The 24,247-nt window shown below is 39.0% G+C and overlaps 1 protein-coding gene across 12 annotated transcripts in view; it reads right to left on the reverse strand.

Annotated features, from left to right (window-relative positions):
- Positions 1-24,247, reverse strand: part of RAD18 (RAD18 E3 ubiquitin protein ligase) — a 119,930-nt gene that overhangs the window by 80,803 nt on the left and 14,880 nt on the right. For 7 of the 12 annotated variants that reach the window (XR_005226079.2, XM_037903695.2, XM_037903701.2 and 4 more), the window contains exons 5-7: positions 17,670-18,028; positions 15,880-15,979; positions 10,479-10,663 (exon numbers count right to left, since the gene is read on the reverse strand). Coding sequence is in view for 11 of the 12 variants with exons in the window: in XM_037903695.2 (XP_037759623.1) it covers positions 10,479-10,663; positions 15,880-15,979; positions 17,670-18,028 (644 nt within the window). In the remaining variant the exon portion in view is untranslated. The remainder of the gene's footprint in view (positions 1-10,478; positions 10,664-15,879; positions 15,980-17,669; positions 18,029-24,247) is intronic. The other 5 variants (XM_043550880.1, XM_037903696.2, XM_043550879.1 and 2 more) reach the window with 2 other exon arrangements.

Genomic DNA, 24,247 nt, shown 5'->3' on the forward strand with positions numbered 1-24,247 from the left:
ACTGGAAAGAACCTGGCTTAAGCCAAAATCCAGGAATTTGGCACACAGTAGTTCAGCTTTCCTTATTTCACAATGGCCCCAGCAGCATTGCTATAGTTGAGGATGATTTAATGCTTCCTGGGATTTAATATTCCAGCTTTATAAGCAGCACACTAAGTCAAAACTTGGTAAAGGTAGCACTGCATCATTTATGGGCTGCTACTTAAAGTACATGTGGAAGTATTCATTACTACTATGGGAATCTATATGTGAAAATCACCCTTAGAACAGAAAGAACAGGAGTACTTGTGGCACCTTAGAGACTAACAAATTTATTAGAGCATAAGCTTTTGCCCAGAACCCTGGAGCTGTAATACAGAACTGTGTGTACTGCAGCACCTACGTTTAGTGGGTCTTATGTAAACATGCTACTGAAGCCTGATCAGAACTGGTTTCTTTTTATGTTGTTTTTGCCACAACAAACCCTACACCAGTAAAAAACCCACTTCCATGAACCCATCCCTCCACTCCTGTGCTCCTCCTTGTCCTCTCTGAATTCTCTGTCTTAACCTTAGATACTGCATCCTTCTTCCACCTGCCACCATTTTCTGTCAATTCAAGGGAGATCATTTTTAATATTTCTTTAAAAAAAGTTAGTAAAAATATTATAATAAATACAATTGTCCTCTGAGGAGTTCTGTTAAATCTGGAGACTAAAATTCAATAATGAAATTGTCAATTGGGAGTTTTAATCCTAATTTAAGGGCAAATCTCACACACCTTAAAGATGGAGTCACTACTGAGCCTCCATAATTAAAGGAAGCTTGCTGTAATCAAACTCAGTTTTAAAATTAGGATGAAGTTTACAAGTCCCATTTTTAAAATGGATTTAGCAATTCATATGCTTATATACAACTGAAAGTCAGTGGGACTTAGGCTCCTAAATCATTTACAAGCTTTAAAATATTTTACTCTTAGTCAGTAATTTCATAAAATAATGAACAAAATGAAAAACCCCCATGAGTGCTGGATATGTCAAACTGAGTTCTCTCAATTACTGTTCTGTAAAGAGCCCTGTATGTACTTGTTTCTGTAAGGTACCTCATACATTTTGGTGCATACATCAAATACTAGGTTATATAATCCTGAAAGTGTTTTATGAACTGGGAAGTAAGGCCAAGATTTTCAACATCAGGAATCTAAAGTTAGACTTCCAATTCCTTAGACTCCTAAATAAGTTACCTAATTTTGAAAAGCACAGTTCCAATCTGGATGACTAACTTTAGGCTCCTGTTTATGAAAATGCTGGCCTAAAACTAGGCTTGGAAGGATTAGATTTTTAATAGATAAATATCGGAAAATATCAATTTCACAATATACACACAAACCAATGAAAAAATATTTCGATAGATGATAATCAAACTTTACAGACAGGCAAAGAAAGAAAAATGCTGCCTGAGAATTTATCAGAGTCAAAATTCAGTTATTTTTTACTTAGTTTTTGAATTAGGCTGGTTACAAATGGACTAGCGAATGAATAGCAAAAATAGGACTGGTTTGTTGATGAAATGATATTTACTTTGTATGTTTTGACATGTGATGTTGACAATGTGTGCTTTAAATGGTTATGAAACCTTTTCAACTTCAAGATCTTCTGTCATTAAATAACTGTGACCGGCCTCATAGTTTCCTGCAACTGCAAACATTCAAAATCAATAGAAAAAATGATTAAACCCCATAATTTTGTGCAATTGTGAAAATTTAATATTGATAAAAATGTTTTAAAATACTTAATAAAATATTGATATTATCCATCAGAATTATAGAAAAATTGAATTCTGCCAAGCCTACCTAGAACATTTTCCTGTTTGACATTATTCAGACACAAAAGTATATTTTTTTACACTATACACTGAATAAAAATTACCATGTTTATTAGAATACTGGTAATTATATTCTCAAACACAGTATAGTCAAGTGGTTACAGAAGAAGAATCAGGGCTTCAGGGTTCTATTTTCATTTCTGCCACTGCCTCTTTGTGTGATCTTAAACAAGTGACTTAACCTGTCTGCGTCTAAGGACTTGTCTACACTACAAAATTAGATCAACTTAATTTAGATAGACCTACAGCCAGGTGGGGGGTCTGTATGGAGAGATGGAGTTCAGCGGGGGGGGGTCCTGGGGGTGGGGGGCTTACCGGGAGAGGTCCAGGTACACAGGGGGCAGGCCTTGTCAGGGTGGGGGTTCAAGTGTGTGCGGCTCTCGGGGGGGAGCCCTGGGGGCATCCGGATGCATGGGGCTTGGGTAGGTGGGGGAGCAGCTCCCCATATAGTGACCCCTCTCCCCCATGGCTGAGGGGCAGGAAGCAGGGTGGGGAGTGAGGACCTGGGGCAGGTTTCTGGGGTGGTCTTACCCAGCCCTGGCTGCTCTGTGCAGGAGAAGTGCACTCCCGCTCCACCCCCACCCATCAGGACTGGTAGCGGTGGGTGAGGCTCGGCCGGGAGGGGGAAGGGGGTGTCTGGGTTTGAGGGGTCCAGATGCATGGGGGTTGGGCGGATGGGGGGACGGGGGGTCTGGCCCAATACCGACCAGCCATCCCCAACCCCGCCACAGTGATTTACCTCTCCACCAGCCACTCTGGGTGCCCAAAACCACATGCCTGTGCTGCTGGGGAGGGGCACGTGACCACTTTTTGGCTTCCCATTGCATCCGCATCAGAAAGTCATTTTTCTGTGGAGAAGCAAAGAAATCTGCGAATTCTGTACACGTGCAGTGATGCAGAATTCTCCCAGGAGTAGAAATTGAGCCCTGTGCCAAGCTCACACCTCAGGCTGTAACCCAGGAGTATGGGGGTGGGGTGAGTGGGGCCAGCTGTGAGCCCCACACAGTTTCACAGCAGGGAACCTAACGGAAATAGACATTCTTGTCTATTTCACAGCTCCAGCTGTGAGCCCTGTTGCTGACAAAGTGACAGTAAACAGCCATGTAAGTAACGCAGTGTCTACAGGGACACTGCATCACTATAGCTACGCCAACATAAGCACTAGGCTTTTCATAGAGGTGGAATTATGATATCACTGTAGCAGGCCACTTACTTCGGCAGAAGCAGCATTCTAGTGTAGACACTGACATAATTAGGTCGACTTAAGATGCCTTATGTCAACTTAACTCTGTAGTGTAGACCAAGCCTAAGGGCTTGTCTACAATGGCACACTACAACCCTGCAAACTTCTCGTTCAGGGGTGTGAAAAAACACCCCTCTCAGCGCAGCAAGTTTCAGCGCTGCAAAGCACCTGTGTAGACAGTGCACCAGCGCTGGGAGCTACGTCCCTCATGGAGGTGGGTTTTTTTAAAGCGCTGGGAGAGCTCTCCCCCAGCATTCTGTCGCGACTACACAAGCCACATTAAACATTGCCAGTGTAGACTAGCCCTTAGTTTGCCTACATTTAAAACAAACTATAACACTAGCAGCTTACCACATAAGCATACTGTACAACAGTGATGAGTGGAGATCAAGTGAAAGCACTCAAATGTTAAGACACTTGAAAGTTAATATGCTGAATGCAAAACGTTAACTCTTTGCCATCTTCAAGAGGGAAATTCACTTCCTGAGTAATCCTAACTTCATGTGGGTGAGGTGCATGGAAACTAAACCAAGCAGTACTACTCTTCAGTAAGGACAGTGTTTCAGACTTCATCCATTTTTATGTAGCTGCCTTCATGAAAACCTGGGTCACCATTTTTGTTTATTAAAATGAGGAAATAATGATCTGTTTCCAATAACTCAAATAAACCCCAGTTGGTGGGATTTTGCTCAAACTTTAAAAAAAGTCACCATCAAGAAAAGGCCAAAGCATTTAAAAAAAAAAACAAAAAAAACACCTCTCTCTCACCCACCCGCTTCCCGGGGAAAGTTTCTGAAAATTATGAGCTTGTGACAATGGAGGTTATAATGGAAAGTAATTTTCAAACTTTACCGTATCAGTTGTACCACTAACTAGAGACTAAGAGTGGGGAAAAAAGCCACAATGCTGGTTTGCAAAGCAAATGGAAAATAATTTGATGCATCCAAAAAACACAATCAAACCTTACAGTACTCATCTGGTTATTAGATCACAGTTGTTTTGTAGCAATATAGCAGTCTAGGCTAAAACATCAAATTCTGAAAGAGAAAGTTTATGTATTGTAACTGAATATATATTTGTTTAGATTTCTTATAACAATTACTACCTACAAATATTTATTCTTGATGTACAGTATGATAATTAAAGTTAAAGTAATAAAAAGGATATGTACAGTGCAGTTGGCAGAGCCAACTGTAAATGGCGCTTTTTTTATAGAAAGCGCTTGTGTTATTCATTACTGGTTAACATTATCCAGAAGACACTACGTAGCATGGAATTCCGTTTATGTAGATTTATTTTGGGGGACAAGGAAATGGCCAGTAATAATGCAAAACACACAACTATTTAATACACTGTTACAAAACAAAAATTTCATGGCATTCTCAAAGGGCAGTGGTTTTTTGTTTTGTTTTTTAATATTTTCTTGTTTTACAGCAAATCTACGGTGATAAAAGATTATAGACGGAATCAGCCATTCCCCAGTACTTGCATTCTTCAAATAGGAAAACAAAAACCATACTTCATTTCACCAGGAAACTTCTACAATGTAAAAGTTACTACGTAAAATCAAGGTCCAAGAAATTTAAGTTTAGTTTTGTTCCTTTAGTAAATAAGTTACACGACAGCATCTATATTTCTTTAATTGAACGAATCTACAATTAACTAAACTTACTAAACAAATTTTCAAATGAAGTGCGAAAATAACTGCAAACCATAAAATAACTTAATTGCAAATAATAATTATTAATTATTGCAAACCATAAAATATTGCATATGTTTTATACAATATTTTAAAACATGCATGCACAAAACCATGAGGTGCATAAACACAAGATGATCCTGTTTGAAAGTACAGGTGGACATGTGTGAAATTTAAGGAGAAAATAAATATTTCCAGCACATGGGTTTCCCCAAAATGCTTACCTCCCCCTCTCTCTGGAGCTTATACTTTGCTTTTCCTGTTCTTCCTCCCCTAGTAACCAACACAGATCTGCCCTCTAAGATGATAAACAACAGAACATAAACAGGATCCATAAAGGGGGAAGTTTAAAAGCCTTACTTCACAGTTTAAAAGAAGGCCATAACCTTCTGCACTTATATCTCTTCCCAACATTCTATTCACCGTTGACCCTTCAAGGAAACTTGTAGAATTGTTTCGCTCATGACCTACTCTCTAAAACCCTAATGCTAATCCAGCCCCCACACAGAGTCTCATCTACTTCAATAGGCAGGATCTTCCCTTACTTCCATAGATCTCTGTGCAGGCATATGAATCCATGTTGGTGGATCTCTTTGCAGGACTAAAAACTGAATATGAAAAATTCAGTAGTTTGCAAAGGATTTCCAGTCACCAGTGAGGTTCTACTGGGGTATGGGTGGTTTTTTTTGTTTGTTTTCATTTTACAGATTGAAATTACATTTATTACATGGGGGTGCTAAACACAATGCTAACCCACTACCCAAATCTAAAGTTATTGTAAGCATTACATCTAAAAAGATTATACATACAAAACATTTTCCTCTGTGATTAATAGCATAGGGAAGAGAGTGCTTTAAAATATAACAGTGGAATGATGTATAGAAAACCCAAGTACAAATGTTCTTAAGTAACACATTTTGTAAACTATTCAGGGCAGGTATGTGTTCATACAATGCCTTACTACACTGGTGTGCCAATTCTGCTTTGGGCCTCTAGCAATTATGGCAACATAAAATATTAAATAATAACAACAACAACTACTGCTCCCAAATCTAACGTGTGTATTTCTTCTATAGGATCACTAGCCAGCGTTTTGTAGAATTAAAAGCGCACCATTCATTTGTTGCTACCAGTGACATACGGCTTCTAAATATACATATACATATATATAGTTACCTTCACTAGGTGACCAAGATTAAAAAATTTGTGACTACATACAAAAGATAGAAACCTGCTATGGCTCATGATTTCCTGATAAACATGCTGAGTAATCTAGTATAGCTGTTCAGGAGGAAAAAGCATATGCTTTTTAATAGGCTACTTTGTAGGTGTACATATCAGTGACTAGGAATTATTACATGTGTATATATCTCTACCTACTTTCCCTTTAAAACTGTTTGCATTTTGTTATGTATACATAACAGTAACCTTAAACTGAAGGCAAAGCTGTCTCTCAATATGTAAAATATGGTATATGCAGCTCAGGAATACACAAACTTTCTCTTGAGTAACAGGGATTACAGTTTCTTCCGAGCAATATCATATTCCTAGAAAGTCATTTCATAGTCCCTTAAAATAATTATTCAGAAGCAATTCAAAAAACTGCCTTTTTAAAAACTTTGCATACTGGAATTACATTACACAAAAAATTAATATATATGCCACAGTTAAATAAAGAGCCATAATTCTGTTGTGGATTTATGGCAGACAGATAAAGGATTTTCACCTTCACATTTGTTGTTTTGTAAACAAACCAATTTATAATTGTGTTTTCTTTAAGGAATGACTACCTCTTTACTGCCATTGCCTGCTCCTCTCTCCTAAGCACATTACCGTACACTGAGAATCTGTTCCCCCACAGCATCATACAAAAGACTTTTCCTTCGGGTTTTCACTTACCATTTTTGTGTTTGTTTGTTTTAAATGAAAGCTGACCGTCTCTAAGGTGCCACAAGTACTCCTGTTCTTTTTGCAGATACAGGGTCAGGGTCAGGGTCAGTCTGAATGAAAAGTATGCATGAAAATAGAAGTTTTGCTATGTGTTGTGTTGCCCTGAACTGTCAGCAAGACAAGATATTAGGCCACATTCAGTATTGCTCCCACTTCAGAGCGAGTTGTAACCCACTACCACCAATGATAAATTTGGTCGTTAAATTAAAGCTGGTTTAAACTACACTGATAGCCATTATAAATCAATTCTAAAAAGCAACAATAAAAAAGTAGCCTCTCTTCCATTTAAGCTACTACAGGGATTAACACAGCTGCCAACATCATTCATCTCTAACTATATCACACTGTCTCCAATCATTGTACTGGCTTCCCTTTTTAATTCCACAATATGTTAAAGCTTCTCCTCACTTTCAGAAATTTTAATTCCAACCCCTTGTCTTTATCTCTGTCTACTCCCTAACCCACCTAAGTTACTTCCCGATCTCATTTATCCGTTCCCATCCATGCCCTCCTTCCTCCAGGCAGCCCATTCATCTTAGAACAGTCTCCCTATTGTGCGTGAACTTTCCCTGTCCTACTAAAAGCATCTGAAAATCCAACAGAATCATACAGTACCATCACCGTAGCCCCAACTATATAGATCCAAATCGCTATGGGCTTGTCTATACTAAGCAGCTTTTAGCGACAAGGCTGTGTCAACACAGCCTTGTCACGAAAAGTCAGCATGTGTAAACGCTCTCTGTAGGTATTTTGTCAGCGCTTATGCTGACAAAATACTTCCAGCCCACGAGCGGCGTTAGCTTAGTAGCAGAGTGCTCCTGCCGACAAAGCCAGATTCACACTGCCACTTGCAGCAACAAAACTTTTGTCTTTCGCGGGGTGGGGTCGGCTTTTTTAAGAACCCATGTGTCAAGGTCCCTTCCCCACTCTGAACTCTAGGGTACAGATGTGGGGACCCACATGAAAGACCCCCTAAGCTTATTCTTACCAGCTTAGGTTAAAAACTTCCCCAAGGTACAAACTTTGCCTTGTCTTTGAGAAGTATGCTGCCACCACCAAGCACGTTAAACAAAGAACAGGAAAAGAGCCCACTTGGAGACGTCTTCCTCCAAAATATCCCCCCAAGCCCTACACCCCTTTCCAGGGGAATGCTTGATAAAAATCCTCACCAATTTGTACAGGTGAACACAGACCCAAATCCTTGGATCTTAAGAACAATGAAAAAGCAATCAGGTTCTTAAAAGAAGAATTTTAATTAAAGAAAAGGTAAAAGAATCACCTCTGTAAAATCAGGATGGTAAATACCTTACAGGGTAATCAGATTCAAAACATAGAGAATCCCTCTAGGCAAAACCTTAAGTTACAAAAAGACACAAAAATAGGAATATCCATTCCATCCAGCACAGCTTATTTTACCAGCCATTAAACAAAACGAAATCTAACTCATTTCTAGCTAGATTACTTACTAATTTAAGGAGTTATGAGGCTGCATTCCTGATCTGTTCCCGGCAACAGCATCACACAGACAGTCTAACCCTTTATTCCCCCCCCCCCCCTGCAGCTTTGAAAGTATCTTATCTCCTCATTGGTCATTTTGGTCAGGTGCCAGTGATGTTATCTTAGCTTCTTAACCCTTTACAGGTGAAAGGGTTTTGCCTCTGGCCAGGAGGGATTTTATAGCACTGTATGCAGAAAGGTGGTTACCCTTCCCTTTATATTTATGACACCGTGAAAGACAAAATTTCGTCGACATCACAGTGTAGACAAGCCCTATGTTGCATCTATTGTTATCTTCAGAGTGCAAGCTCGCTCTTCAAGGCTTACGTTTCATTCTTTGCATTTAGTTATAGTTACTTAGCTACTGCAAATTGCTATGCACATTTATGGAGATATGTAAACAGTCATATCAGACAAATGAAGCGGTATTCTTTGGTATAATATTTTGTTTCCCCCTGCTCAAAAGTTTGTCCCATAATCGTGTTTCCACAAGGAGACAGAAGAAGGCATAATGGTATTACCCCTACTTGTTTTATTTTAAAAAATGTATGAATTATTTCTGGTTTTCTGACTGGTCCCACCATCAGAATATTCCAACTATGCAATCTGGGCTCATTCACAAATGTAACAAACATATTGCTGCAAAGAGTTTTACATCAGTTTCTATTCTGGTGCACATTATATCTCTGCATGAGAACTTAGGTTGGAGTTCAACATTTTTTCCAGGTATTTAGGTGGTATGGGATACAGGTATTCGCTGATTAAAAGGCAGACATTTCTAATAGATCAGATTATAAATTAGCCATCAGTCCTTTCCTCACTACAGATTTGGGACAATCCAGACAGGCTACCGCTGTGCCACTCGAGAGCCACACTCAGCTTTGGTAATTATCGAGGATTGGGGGTGTTTTACTAACCTGTTGCGGACATATGTAAGTGCTTGAGACTAAGTAAAGTTTAGCTTTAAGTGAAAACACTCGTGTTGTCCTGTTTATGCTAGCCATCTATCGGTCGGACGGCGGTGTCTCCCCCGATTTGTTTCCTGACACAACCTCGCACAGAGTAAGTTACCAAGAGCTTTGGGTTGAAAGAACCCCGGGGAACACAAGTATAATAATAAAAACAGAAATTAAATGTGTGACAGCAAACAGTCGGTTTTGGAAAAGACATAACTTTTTATAAATTATATCAAGATATTATTTTTGACAGTTACCTTTGGGGCTTGAACTACACTAAATTCTTTCTATACCATTGTGCCAATTGTTTTGTATATGTAACAGATACAGATACAGTTGCTTCCCTCTAACTCACATGCACTACACAGAAACAACAAGGGTCATGCTGCCTATAAAGCCAGAAGAAATCCAAGAGAGCCAACACGCCCTTGTAGAGATTGGAAGGCTTGGTTGCATTTCATTCATGTCCCACACATGGCACTATTTAAGGAGAATGCAACCCACACCAGACAAACAGTGGTTTGTTGCTTAAAGAATAAATTTACTCTGTAATTTCATTAGATGTTAGAACGAGTTCCATTTCTGAACAAAGCAAAGGAAACTGTTTAGAGAGATCTATGGTTACAGTTAATTATACTGCAGCAAAGCCACATATCTATATTGATGGAAAAATTCTCCATAGCAATGCACTTTCTTACTCATTAATTTCACACACTCCACATCATCTCCTCTTTATAAGTCTAAAATTGAAATTAAACGCAACAATATATACAGAATGCCCCACTGAACAAGATGAGAGAAATTCAACACAGAAATAATTATTAATCCTTTCCACTGGCATTCTTAAAACCCTCTGATATTTCCTAGCTTGCTAGTGATGACCCAAAGAGTTAATCTGGAGACACCCCAACATCATTATTCATGTGCAGTACCAGCAGTGCCACAAAACATTTTGGAATTCATTGAGCAAACTAGGAAGCGTCAGTGGAAAAGACGAGGCTTTTTTTAATAACGTTAAGTTACAAATTGTTTGTGCTGGATGCTCTCCCAGTATGTGTGTCAACTAATTTTGCAATGTTAGCTTCATAGGTCACTTTTTATATGATTAATGCAAATTCTCCAAATCCCCATGTTATTCTACAAGGACCCAAACTGTCTTGCTCCTACTCTGAAAGCTAATTCAGTTTCTCACAGGATAGAGAAAGAGAGAGAGAATTTCTTAAAATGTATTAGGAACTCTAGGAGAAAACATTATAGCTTTGCCATCCTACCTGATTTGGGATTTAAAGAATCACATTGAGCATTATGCATATGCACAAATTCTTGATGTCTTTTAATAAGCTGTTGCCTCGTTCCTTGGCTAGACAGCCCATGTTCCTTTAGCTTCTTCTTCAGATCACGGTCAGAAAGTAAGTTGTAAACGACTTTAGGCAGGCACTTCCTTTTGTGACCAGAACTGCAGGAGAAAAAGTAAACCAATGAAAAACCAAGAAATTCTGTCTTGTATAGCAGGAAACCAAGCAATGACTTATAGTTCTATAGTGCTTTTCATCCAGAAGGATCTCAAAGCACTTTACATGTAACACGTATAAGAATCATATGACCCACTACTGAAATATTGCTACCTCTAGGGTGCAATGCAGTACCGACAGTAACATCCCTACGAAGTGAGAACACCTTACCCATCTAAAGCGGGGGGGGGAGGGGGGGATTTTAAATATACAGAATGCACTTACTCTAGTTTAAATTTGCTCAGGAAATTGGGGTGAACACCTCCATCTCTTGTAACAAGCACCACAGAATCTTTAATAGCTATAATGGGTGAAGACTTCAAATTCATATCAGCTGCTACCCTGAGGCCTAAGTTCAGCATGGACTTAGAGGGAATTCAGCTTCTAGGTATTCCATCCAAATGCTAGCTGTGCCTTAATTGCATAGTTACTGAGATTTTAAAAGGTCACAACATAGATTTGTGTTAGAAAACTTTCCAGTTTCCTGAAAGAAATACTCCAAGGAAAAAACCATCAAATAACTATCCTGAAAGCAAATTTGTAGGTGCCAAATTATATTAAGAAAATTAATAGTGCTATCCCAATTAATTACCTCCTACAAAGAACTCCACTTCCTGACATTGCCTAGTGTGAAATAAGAATGTGAAGACATCCATTCTGCCGTAGCACAGGGGAAATGGCTTAATTACAGGAAATAGTAGAAATCGGAAGGCTCAGTGAAACATTTACATATTTGAATGAGCGTAACATTCTCTCTACTCATAATCTTGGAGACAGAGAATGCATAAAACTGCAAATGTATGCTCAGGTCACCTTAATGGTGAAATTTGTACCTGAGCTGATTAGATTTGGCTAGTGACCCATACTAATTCCTAGCTAATCTTCAATTTAAATAATCTTGTGCTAGTGATACAAGAAAAGAACAAAAAAGACGAGGAGTACTTGTGGCACCTTAGAGACTAACAAATTTATTTGGGCAAAGCTTTCATGGGCTAAAACCCACTTCATCAGTGCAGTGAAAAATACAGTAGGAAGATATAGATACACAGAGAACATGAAAAAAAAAATGGGTGTTGCCACACCAACTGTAACAAGACCAATCAGTTAAGGTGGGCTATTATCAGCAGGGGAGAAAAAAACCCTTTTGTAGTGATAATCAGGATGGCCCATTTCAAACAGTTGACAAGAAAGGTGTGAGTAACAGCAGGGGGAAAAAAATTAGCATGGGGAAATAGTTTTTACTTAGTGTAATGACCCTTCCACTCCCAGTCTTTATTCAAGCCTAAGTTAATGGTGTCCAGTTTGCAAATTAATTCCAATTCTGCAGTTTCTTGGAGTCTGTTTTTGAAGTTTTTTTTGTTGGAGAATTACGACTTTTAGGTCTGAAATTGAGTGACCAGGGAGGTTGAGGTGTTCTCCGACTGGTTTTTGAATGTTATAATTCTTGAGGTCTGATTTGTGTCCATTTATTCTTTTTCAGAGAGATTGTCCGGTTTGGCCAATGTACATGGCAAAGGGGCATTGCTGGCACAACACACATTGGTAGATGTGCAGGTGAACGAGCCTCTGATAGTGTGGCTGATGTGATTAGGTCCTGTATGGTGTCCCTTGAATAGATATGTGGACAGAGTTGGCAACGGGCTTTGTTGCAAGGATAGGTTCCTGGGTTAGTGTTTTTGTTGCGTCGTTGCTGATGAGTATTTGCTTCAGGTTGGGGGGCTGTCTGTAAGTGGGTTTTAGCCCAAGAAAGCTTATGCCCAAATAAATTTGTTAGTCTTTAAGGTGCCACAAGTACGCCTCGGGTTTTTTTTGCGGATACAGACTAACACAGCTACCACTCTGAAAGAAAACACAACAGTTGCAGATGCTTTTCTTTTCTGAAGCAGAATACAACCCCTTTGCAGAAATTTATGTCTAATGTAGAGAGCCAAACTTAATGTAACAGCTTTCTACCTCTAGAGTAAAAGATAGTTTATTTTTCATTTGAAAGGTGTATTTTCCAAGCAATTTTAGCTCATAATACTGAAAATAAATTTAAACTTACTACAAAACAGGTTTTCATGACAACCCTAATTACTTTACTTTAATCTCTTGTAATCACTGTAGCACATCTGGTAAAAAGATGCATTTCCTCCCAATTACTTTCAAGAAAAGAGAGCTGTTTAAGATTCTATTGGGGAACAAACTTTTTATTGAATTAAAACTTCTCAAAGCTCTGCAAAAGTTTAACACCTATTGTAACGTACAGGCTGCATGATGTAGTGGACTGAGAACAGCACGGGGCCAAAGACAGCTGCCTGATAATGCCAGCTATTCCACTGGAATGTTGGATCTCTACAGATGTTTTGTTTAAAAAAATTTCTAAATTTCTAAAGTCGTACTTATCTATAATTATTGATCTCCTGTGTGCAATCTGAAACTAAATAACTAGCCTCACTGAAATATCAGACACTTCTTAATACAGCATTCAATATGACCTTAAATTAAGGACAAGCAGAAACTGAGCAAATTTCTCAGAGAGGAACTAAAAACATACGAAGTGCTACAGAAATCTAAAAAAGTGTTATGGCAAAAAATAAAAATATTTCAAAATTCATGCTTAATTCCACAGGAACTAATCCATCATGACAAACACCTTCTTGGACACCTTTTTAAACTCTGAGAAGTCTAGATGAAAATAAATCAAATTATACAAAAAAGTGTAAATTCTTTATATTCTAAAGGGAAAGTGTGTTTCAACCATGCACTTGCCATGAGCACTTAACAACTGCAACTAATAAAGAATTAGCTAAAGGTCAACAACCTGTCAAAACAATAAGATGTTAGCACCTGTTTGGAGCTGCACAGTACACTCCTGTGGCAATAAGACTGGTTACGATTGTTTGTCATTGTCTTCTTGACAGCAATGGCCACACTAACACACACAATTAGCTGTTCTCTTGAAAACCACAAGAGTTCTGTATTTAAAATCTTGGATCTAGCAAACAAAATGAAAATTTAGCCCATTTTCTCATTTGTCAAAGAAGGCACGAGAAAACAACCATAATCTCACTGAGCAGCAGAATAGAGCACAAAGTCTTTCAACTCAATTCCAACTTTTAATGCCATTATTCACTTGCAAACACTTCAGCTTGCAGATTTTGTTATAGAAAGCATGAGAATGCAGAAAACAAGTTTAAACCTGCACTGAATAAAGCAGACATAAAATCACTTTCAGTACTGGCACAACAGCATGTGTCAGAGATCCAGTGTTCGATCCTGGGCCAGCAAGGTCTAGAAACAGTGCTCAGAAATTGGATGGGAGGAAGCACTTGTCCTCCAGCAACTTGCTTCTGGCAATAACAAGGCACTGTTTGAAGATGTCTCTGGAGGGAGCCATACGTTAGGGGGCTTATTCCTTCACCCGCTTACTTCCCTGGTCCTTCTCGCATGAACAGAGAGCAACAATACCCGAAGTCCAAAGGTGCAAGCAATTCGATGTTTACTGGGGTGAACTTCCAGCAAGCATGATTCCAGTTTCCTTCCTTAGTGTCCCCCTTCCCAGCTCTGACACCACAGAGCCTTACACCTGTGTCCCTGTTCCCATTCCTGCCCTTAGCAAACATGGTTCCAATTTCCCCACCCCCATTCCCTGTTCCCATTTCCCCTCTCCACACCCAGCCACTCACTTCCTAATTGACTGCAGACTATATAGTAAAACTTGAGTTCTGCTTAGCTATACCTTAACCAATCATTTTCCCGAAATTTAACTAACCAATCCTAACATATTGTAACATGATTATGTAACCAATTATATCCCACCACCTTAATTAGTTTACACCAGCAAAATTAATTATACAGCAGACAGGAACAATCACAGAACCAGACAGAGATTATACAGACAAACAATAGCAAAGTGGGAACTATAATGACAAAACAATACAGAAGTGAGGATTTCACATCCCAGCTATTGATAAGTGAGTTCTTGCCAGACAGGATGCTATCAAACTAAGTTTCCTTTTCCCTTTCTCTGGAGGTGACAGGCATTATCAGGACAGGAGTGTATTCCTAACAGCCCAATAGCACCTTCTTTCAATGTGACTAGTTTGGAATGTGAGGATGTGACTGGTCGCTTCCCAGCTTATGGCTGCTTCTGTTGCTTAGCCAAAGGCCTTAGCCTAAGAACAGGGCCTCAGACTGTCACAGTAAGAGAAGGACCTTACACTGGCAGACAGTGATTTTGATTCTTTCTTTTATACCTCTAACTCGCCAAGTGATAAGAATACACCTAAATTCTTAAAGTACAGGCCTTTGCAGACAGGCCTGAATATTTATATCCTAACACCATACATAGCATTCTATAGTTGGAAAACTGTCACAGCACAGGACTCAGCAAGAGGAAGTGGAGAGGGGTCAGAGGACTCTGGAAATACAATTAGAATGTCAGAGGTGCATGCAGAGAAATTTCTGCATGGCTCAATGATCTGTAACAGTGGAGGATAATATTCCTGCTCAGTTTAGATAATTGACAACAATGAGGGAGAAGACTCCACATCACTGATGTGAAGAGGGCAAAAGTGGGACATCATTAGGAGGGTACTTGTAACAGAACACTGGCTCTGGGATGCATGCATAAAATAAAGCATGTACACAAGTCTTTGCAGTATCAGGACTTTAAAGACCAAGCTGCACCCGATCCAGTTGAGACCCCTCCCCTGAAAGCAGGAGATTGTACATTTTACTTTTTAACTTGAGAGCTTGTGGAACACCTGCTTTTTGGCTCAATATCAGAGCTTTAAAGAGGAAAATTTGAAGTAAGGGCCCCTTCTAATCCATTGAAAAATGAAGAGAAAACCCATCTAGATAGAATTTCAATGACCAGAACTACAGAGACACTAACGTACAAGACTAAACTCAACATAAAACCTATAAAATTTAACCAAATTTCCTACCAGTATAAAAGTCTGAATAAATTACTAGAAAAGAAATAAGATTGGTGCTGAATGTATCATGTTGAGAGAAGAAAACCACCATCGTTATTTACATAGCAACTTCAATATCCATAGCACGTAACAGAGAAGCAAGAAGACAGTTCACTATTATATCACTGCAAGCTTCTCACTCCAAAAGTAGCAGCAACTGGTCAAATTCACATACCAGTTCTTAGATTTAAGTTTCTTACCTTCTGAGGCCGTCCTTCTTCTCATCTCTTGTCAAACAACTATCTAAGTGTCTGTTTATATACTGCTCTGGAATAGCAACCCCACACACAGGACAATCTACTGAAAATAAAATAAAGGGCAACTTGATGTGTTTTTAAAAGCTTGTTCATTACTTACAGCAAAGCCAAATATTTTTATATGAAAAATACAATTGTTATTTACGGAGAATCAAACATAGAATTCTAGTTTTTCTTTTTAGAAATTTGGCACATCCACCCAGACAAATACTAAAAAGGTAATCACTTCCATTTCTAAAACATTTATTTCTACCTTTTTCAATATTTTGAGCAGAATCTTCTACCCTGACAGAGCTTATATGTTTCGTTTGTTTGCTATAAGGTACTAGCTAATGAATACTGCAAATATAGGGGTAACAATATTTGGGCTTCTATGCCACTGGAATTGTGCATAACTGTGAGTTTACTTAGTTTGAATTATTTCAACTCCCAGTAAGGAAATTGTTCTTAAATTCTGATTAATAATAAATTATGCTAATACTTCATACTCATGTAGCACTTCCTTAATCCAAGGATTTCAAAAGGACTACTTTCACATATTCATTAATTAACTGTGCCTTACAGGAGCCCTGCGACGAAGACAAGTATTAACCTCATTTTTCATAGGGGTAACTGAGGCAGAGAGAGGTTATGTGACTTAGCCATAGCATAACCCAGAACTGATCCAAAATCTCCTGCTCTGCCAGTAAGACATGCTCCCCCCTCCACCTACAGCAGAGATCATCTTAAATGAACTCATGTGTTTATGTTCCCCCAAGCATATATTTGTAAAAAGTTACCGTTAGCCCACGAAAGCTTATGCCCAAATAAATTTGTTAGTCTCTAAAGTGCCACAAGTACTCCTCCTTTTTGCTGATACAGACTAACAAAGCTACCACTCTAAAAGATAGTTGTGTGATCACACTTTTGGTAGTACCCACTGGCTCCTGAATCGGTATTTCAAATCAGAAATGCCTTAGCCAAGACAGAAGTACAATAAACTAACTCTACACAGCATATTATTGTATCTGAGATTTATGGTTCAACTCCCAACATGGCATCAGAAATAATAGTCTCCTTTGTAACAACTTTAGGCTCAGTAGATGCTGGCGAGAGAAAAAAGCCTTTGTTTTTACTAATAACTTCCTCAGAGTTGAATTACATTGTAATCATTTGGCGCTGGCCCAAGTCCCCCCATGAAGTATGTTTTTAATGCAACATCATCCTGATTAAGCAGCAGCCGCCAATACCATTCAGTACCCTCAAAGGGTATGTCCACACTGCAGTTATACACCCGGGGCTGTCCTGTGCCAGCTGACTTGGACTCATGGGGTTCAGACTAAAGGGCTGTTTAATTGTGGCATAGATGTTTGGGTTCTGGCTGCAGAGCCCAGACTCCTGACTAAGCCTGAATGTGTACAGTGCAATTAAGCAGCCCCTTAGCCCAAGTCCTGCAAGCCTGAGTCAGCTGGCATGGGCCAGCCATGGGTTTTTTCTTGCAATGTAAACAAACCCAAAGATGTCCCAATAATGCAGCCCTCTGGATGAAGCACATCCAGTTAAATATAGCAGAATGTAAATGTACCTTTCATCTCAAAGTAATACAGAAAGATTAATTAAGCATTTTAATTAATTAATAAAAATTAATTAAGGCATGCAGCATATATCTGATATTGGCAACAAACAGGGTAGAAGATTTTGGTGAATACAGCAAACTGAAGCATGGAATGAGAAAGACAACATAGGCAACTCACCTTTTGTAATTACTTTCATTACAGATGTACAGGGTTTCTCAAGATTTCTCATGCCTTCAGGACTTGTGGCTGCCATCCCTTCACTGACCACATCATGAGTCTCTGCAGAATTACAACGTCTATTATCTCTTTCTTGTTCGTTGTTGCAACCTTTATATTCCACCTCAGCAGCTACAGATCTCCTTTTAGGGGTCTGAGTGTTTTCCTTTATCAAGAAATGGTCTATAAGTTGTTTGTCTTGTTTTAATACTGAACCCACCACGGAACCCGCAGCATGACCTTTGCCAGCAGAATATTTGGTATAGTTTGTTGAAGGAGAAACTGGTGGTGAATCCAAGACCAACTCGAACAGTTGCTGCCTAGAAATATCCAAAAGGGAAACATATAAATTAAATAAACATAATATTGTGTCCCGCTGATAGGCTTCACTCTACCCTTCTTTGGGAAAAAAACAGGGAGTGAAGAGAATAGGGCAAGCTTCCTAAGCTCTAGTTCCAATTCTTTGTCATTCACCAGCCTGTTAACAAGGCACAGCTTGAGAAATGCACCTCCTCACGTAAAATAGGAAGCATTCAAGGGTTCTGAAGAATCAAAGAATTCATTACAAATAAGAAGTGTCTATCTCTTCCAGCAAAGAGAACTTACTAAACATTAATCAAGTGTAACCACAGTGCTACCTTCCTAAATCTACAGACAGAGCTAGTGCCTCTGTGGCAGCTCAGAACTCCCTGTGGCAGCTAAAACACAATGAAAAGGCTTAAGTGAAAACTGTTAAAGAACCCTGGGAAAGACTCTCCTTGCTGGTATAGGCCTTTCAAGCTGCTGAAGAAACCTAAAATGTCCATTACAGCTCCAGAGCTGGCCTTGGGAAACTTCTTCCTGGCACAGGTCTGCACAAGGCAGCTTATATTGCCCAATGAGGCCACCGCACTTCAAGCCCCAACACAGGGGGTTGAGGGACATGTTAGGAGTGTGTCTACAACACATAGCATAGGATAAAAGAAGAAGAATGTGAATAGAGACAACACAGATGCACCATAATCTATTAATAAAAATAAAGAGAGAAAATGGTAAGTCTGGAAGGAAAAAGATTGTTTGGTTTGGTTTGGGTTTTTTGCAACAACAAGAGGAAAGCAAGTAAGTTACATTTTTAAATGTATCAAACTGACTGGCAATATGTTACATTATATCAAAGTAAACAGCATACAATTGTTCCAATCCTTTAAACAGAAGGGAACCGAAGTATAATCCTTACTTGAAATTGCAGGATTAGTATTTTCAAACTACAGATATAAGCCTATGACTACTGGCATTCCGAATCAGTAATTCAAGAAACTGTCAGGGACCTTTTCAAAAACAATGTCATTACACCATTTGTACTAGTGTAGTCTTTTCCTCTGTATTCATCCTCTGCATTACCCAAGGATTACTCCTCCTTGGTAAAGATTATCACTGTCCACTCAACAGAAAGATCCCATTAAAGCAAGAACAAGTAACAATGTCCAATTCAAGACATTCTTATACTAGGCCAACTAGTGAGACTATTTTTATTAGTTGTTTAAGGTGCAGATTTGTTGCGTTCAGACACAGCAACTGCACAAGATCTTTTGGTTGGGTTTTTTTTTAATCCAGACTTCTGCCACTAGGTGAATCTGCAATAATACCAGTTAATGGCTCTTAAATTAATGGAAGGACCACAATTACCACTCACACTGAACCTGTTCGCCCATGTACCATTGGCATAATTGCAACAGCTATTTAAGACACACACAGAGAACCCAGAGCTCTTATCCTGATTTTTCTGCATTACAAAAATCAACCTTACACTTGCAAATTGACATTTATAATAGTAGCATGGCAAAGGGAACTTCTACAGAACAAACAAGAGAGAGAGTCAAGAGCAATTAAGTGTGGCGGCAACAACAAATGCTTTGATGTCTGCTCTCAAAACAGATGTGGACTGTAAGTTTCTATTGGTGAAAGGGTTGTTATTCCATGACAGACGTGCAATTACAGAAAACTCTAGCTACTATTGTCACAGGACTAAATTCAGGAAAAATAAGAGCTAGCTGGTTCAGAACATAAAGAGTGAAATTCATCTCATGCAGAGTGTCTTTATGACTCACTTATGCTCCCTGTTAGAAGCTTACATGGGGGGTTAATTTCATCCTAAAAGATCAGAAAACTATGAGACAGTATATCCGTTTAAAGCCTTAACCATCAACAAAAGAACATTATAATTCATATATGGGAGAACAGGACAAGACAAGTTGTCAAGGTTCCTTCCCCACTCTGAACTCTAGGGTACAGATGTGGGGATCTGCATGAAAGACCCCCTAAGCTTATTCTTACCAGCTTAGGTTAAAAGCTGCTACCAACAAAGTGTTACACAAAGAACAGGAAAAGAGCCCACTTGGAAACGTCTTTCCCCCAAAAATCCCCCCAAGCCCTACACCCCTTTCCTGGGGAACACTTGATAAAAATCCTCACCAATTTGTACAGGTGAACACAGACCCAAATCCTTGGATCTTAAGAACAATGAAAAAGCAATCTGGTTCTTAAAAGAAGAATTTTAATTAAAGAAAAAGTAAAAGAATCATCTCTGTAAAATCAGGATGGTAAATACCTTACAGGGTAATCAGATTCAAAACAGAGAGAATCCCTCTAGGCAAAACCTTAACTTACAAAAAGATACAAAAACAGGAATATACATTCCATTCAGCACAACTTATTTTATCAGCCATTTAAACAAAACAGAATCCAATGCATATCTAACTAGATTGCTTACTAACTCTTTACAGGAGTTCTGACCTGCATTCCTGCTCTGGTCCCGGCAAAAGCATCACACAGACAGAGAGGACCCTTTGTCCCCCCCACCCTCCCCTCCAGCTTTGAAAGTATCTTGTCTCCTCACTGGTCATTTTGGTCAGGTGCCAGCGAGGTTATCTTAGCTTCTTAACCCTTTACAGATGAAAGGGTTTTGCCTCTGGCCAGGAGGGATTTAAAGGTGGTTAGCCTTCCCTTTATATTTATGACACAAGTGCAGATCATTGTACAGAAATCTTCAAATTAAGATTAATATGATGAAATTTTAGAAGATTTGTCACATGGTGGACTGCTGCATCCTACATCAAAGATGCAAAAAAATTAAACACCTATTATTCATAAATATTTAGGCACAATTCACTTCTAACAAGGGTTGCATCAGTGTGTCTTGCCAATTGCATAATTTTGGGGGAGGGGATGAGCAGAACAGGGGGAGAGAGAGAGAGAGAGAATGTGGTCAGGGCAAGGTGTTTGTCTTACTGTCACATAAAATGTACATATCTTCAAAATCAGGTATTCACAGTCAGCAAACAGTCTTTTCAAATTGTTCTTTTATACAGAAATCAAGCAGGTACCATTCCCTCCACTGCAGCAAACTGAACTATGCACAGTTCTGATAACATAAAACAGATCAGAAAAGATAATCATTTGGCTTTGTAACACATCAGCTCTCACATGTTATTGCTGATGATAAAAAACTTCTAATATGTTCTTATTGGTGAAATATCTAAAAGATTACCTAGTGGCCCATAACTCGGTTTTCTTACACGACAGAGCTGAATCTATCTCTCTTATCTTTTCAGCTTATGGTCTCATGTATTCAGCTCATGTTATAGATGTCACATTCCCTCAATAAAACAATGTGGTTTACTATTTAAAAAAATAATTGGGACAGAATTATATTTCTTTAAGCTTGGAGAGGGACCAGTCCATGGTTGACAGATTCTGAATTAAATTCATTCTTCTGATCAGCTTACCTACTCACCAAACTTTAGACTGATAAATATTAGGAAAAGAGTAAAATATCTTTCCAGGGAAAGATCATTATACCTGCCTACAGCTTGTAGTGTGTCATCTTAGTAACATTACAAACTCTTCTGGGAAGGAATCATCTTGTATCTCAGTGTACAGTGGCTAGAACAATAGCTCCATGATCCTACATAAATATAAATAAAAGAGATACTAATGTACAGACAACTATCCTGTATGCAGTTTTTGTAACTCCAGTTCTCATACTAAAAATATGTTCTGGTATAAAGTAGGCATCAATGCCAGGGACAACGATTGAGGCGGGGCTTCTAAAAAGTAAACCTAGTTTCTCTATAAATAAAATGGGTTAATCATTCTATGTTAACTATAAAACCTGCCTAAGAGAACCACATATTTTCTTAAGACAGAAACAGAAGCTTGTACAAACTCTTTTGCTCTACTGACTAACACCACTCCACAAATCATATGGGATAAAAAAATGTATCCTTCAAAATTAACTTGCAAGATTCTCTCTCTCAAAATCAATTACCCAAACTGAACTGTGAACAACAATCAAGTATATTCTCACTCATGTTGAGTTAGATAATCAAGACTGAAAACAGACTTTCTGAAGACATCAGTAACCAAACTTTGGACTACACACAATAGAAAGAACTTTAACACCTTCACAATTCAGACATCCATACTGTGACTACTGTATTTTAACTCGTCTACCAAAACACAAATGGATCAGGTCAGTCTGCTTTTTATTTTGTGGGAGAATCAAAATACTATTACTAAATTCGAGAAAGGAGACAAAAAAGTCACACAATGGGATTTTCTGAGTCGAATGGTTTTTGACAACATACCACAGCTACATTTAGCTGTGTGGTGACATCTAGTGGCTATATTGTGTGTGTGATAAACCAAACATCCCCAACACAATGCCAAAATCTAATGAAAAGTCACTAGTATGTTTGGTTGTAAATACAATATAGCCCCATTTACCTGAACCAACACTACTTGAAGCTGTATTATTAACTGCCACCACCTTCTCTTCCCATCTATTGAATCCCAGTTATCCCAACTTCAAATTATCCCTAGTGGTTCTGACAATTGTTGCTCTAAGTGGTTTTGACAACTAGGATTATACTGCAGTTCCGTTTGTCCCTCCATATCCAGAAGGCAGAAAGGCCAGAGACAAGGCTACCATATAACTCACCTTCTGTCACACCCAGATTTGTAAATTTCACCTAGAAATGTATTCAAGTGGTAAGTACTGGTTTGATGCAGTAAGATTGCACATTTGGAACTGCAAACATAATGCAAAGTGTATATAACTATAGATTAAGAATTACTTATACCTTCAGCTAAATTATCTATGAAATGTTTTATAATTTTAAAACAGCAGCATATTATCCTATCTGAAAGGTTACACCCTCATAACTGGGAAACAGTTTGAGAATGTGTATGCTGTTTAGTTTTAAAGGTATAAAGAGGAGCCAACAAGATCTGTAAATAATCAACATCTCACAACCTTTCACTGTTTTAACCCTCACATCTGCATCCCTCCTACTTTTTGTTTATTGCCATCTTCCTGTGTTATGTCTAATTTAGATTGTAAACTCTTTAGGGCAGTGAATTTCTCTTTTGTCTGTAAATTGGCATATACACCTAGATGAGCTCAAGTGAAGTAACTTTACAGTACTAACTTGAGCTAAATGTTGTAGTGAAGACAAATTCTGGCAGATGAGCTTTTTTTAACCACATCAGCCCAAGTTTATATTTCTGATTAGTTTGGAAACCATTGTTCTTACTGCCAGTGATGCAGCTCAGCACTGTTAACACATATGGGCAGCATCAACAGCAGTCCATTCTACCCTCCAAGATCCACAATTCACTTTCATGCCCCATTCAAAGAGTGGTAAATGTTGTCAGAGCATGGCCCAAATAACCACGCTGTGAGCTGGTGAAATCCAAGAAGGCTGGGGAAAGGCTGTTTTTCAGCTACAACAATAGCCTCAGGGCTGCAACTGCCCCCAAAGGGGGGCACTCCCTTGCTCCAAAAAATGTCCAGTGAATTGGCATGTAGCCTGCCCCTCCCCCCAAAACTCCCTCTCCTCCAGTCAGTTGCAGGGGGATCATGTGGAACACAGTTCTATGGGATGCAGTCCCCAAAAAGACCCCCCACCCAAAGCAGCTTCTTAGGGCTTGTCTACACTACTGCTTAAGTCAGTGTAACTTATGCCTCTCAGAAGCGTGAAAAACCACCCCCCTGTGTGACGTAAGTTACACTGACTTAAAGTGGTGTCTACACCGCTCTATGTCAGCGGAGACGCTCTCCTGCTGACATAGCTTCCGCCTCTCGCTGAGATGGAGTAATTATGTTGACAGGAGAGCACTCTCCCATCGACATAGCGCATCTTCACCAGATGTAGTGTGCTAATGAAGACAAGCCCTCAGAATCCTTCCCATACACCTGTGCTGTGGAACTATACCAATTCAGAGCCCTCTACATCCACCTGGTGGGGCAGGAGTCACTACACACAGTGGGCAGTTCACAAACATTCAGAGGTCCACATCATCCTTATTAGGTTCCCCATCCTGCAAACACACATGGGCTTGGAGATAATCGCAAACATAATTTGCAGGATCAGGGCCTAAGACTGTTGAAAATTATTTTGGTTATTCCTTTCCACACCCATGTACGCTTTTGACCTTAGAGCATACGCTCTTACTCAGCATTGATCAAAATGTGCTTGCAACGTTAGCATTTTTCTTTC

This window comes from Chelonia mydas, chromosome 7 (genome assembly GCF_015237465.2).
Source record: "Chelonia mydas isolate rCheMyd1 chromosome 7, rCheMyd1.pri.v2, whole genome shotgun sequence".
NCBI lineage: Eukaryota > Metazoa > Chordata > Testudines > Cheloniidae > Chelonia > Chelonia mydas.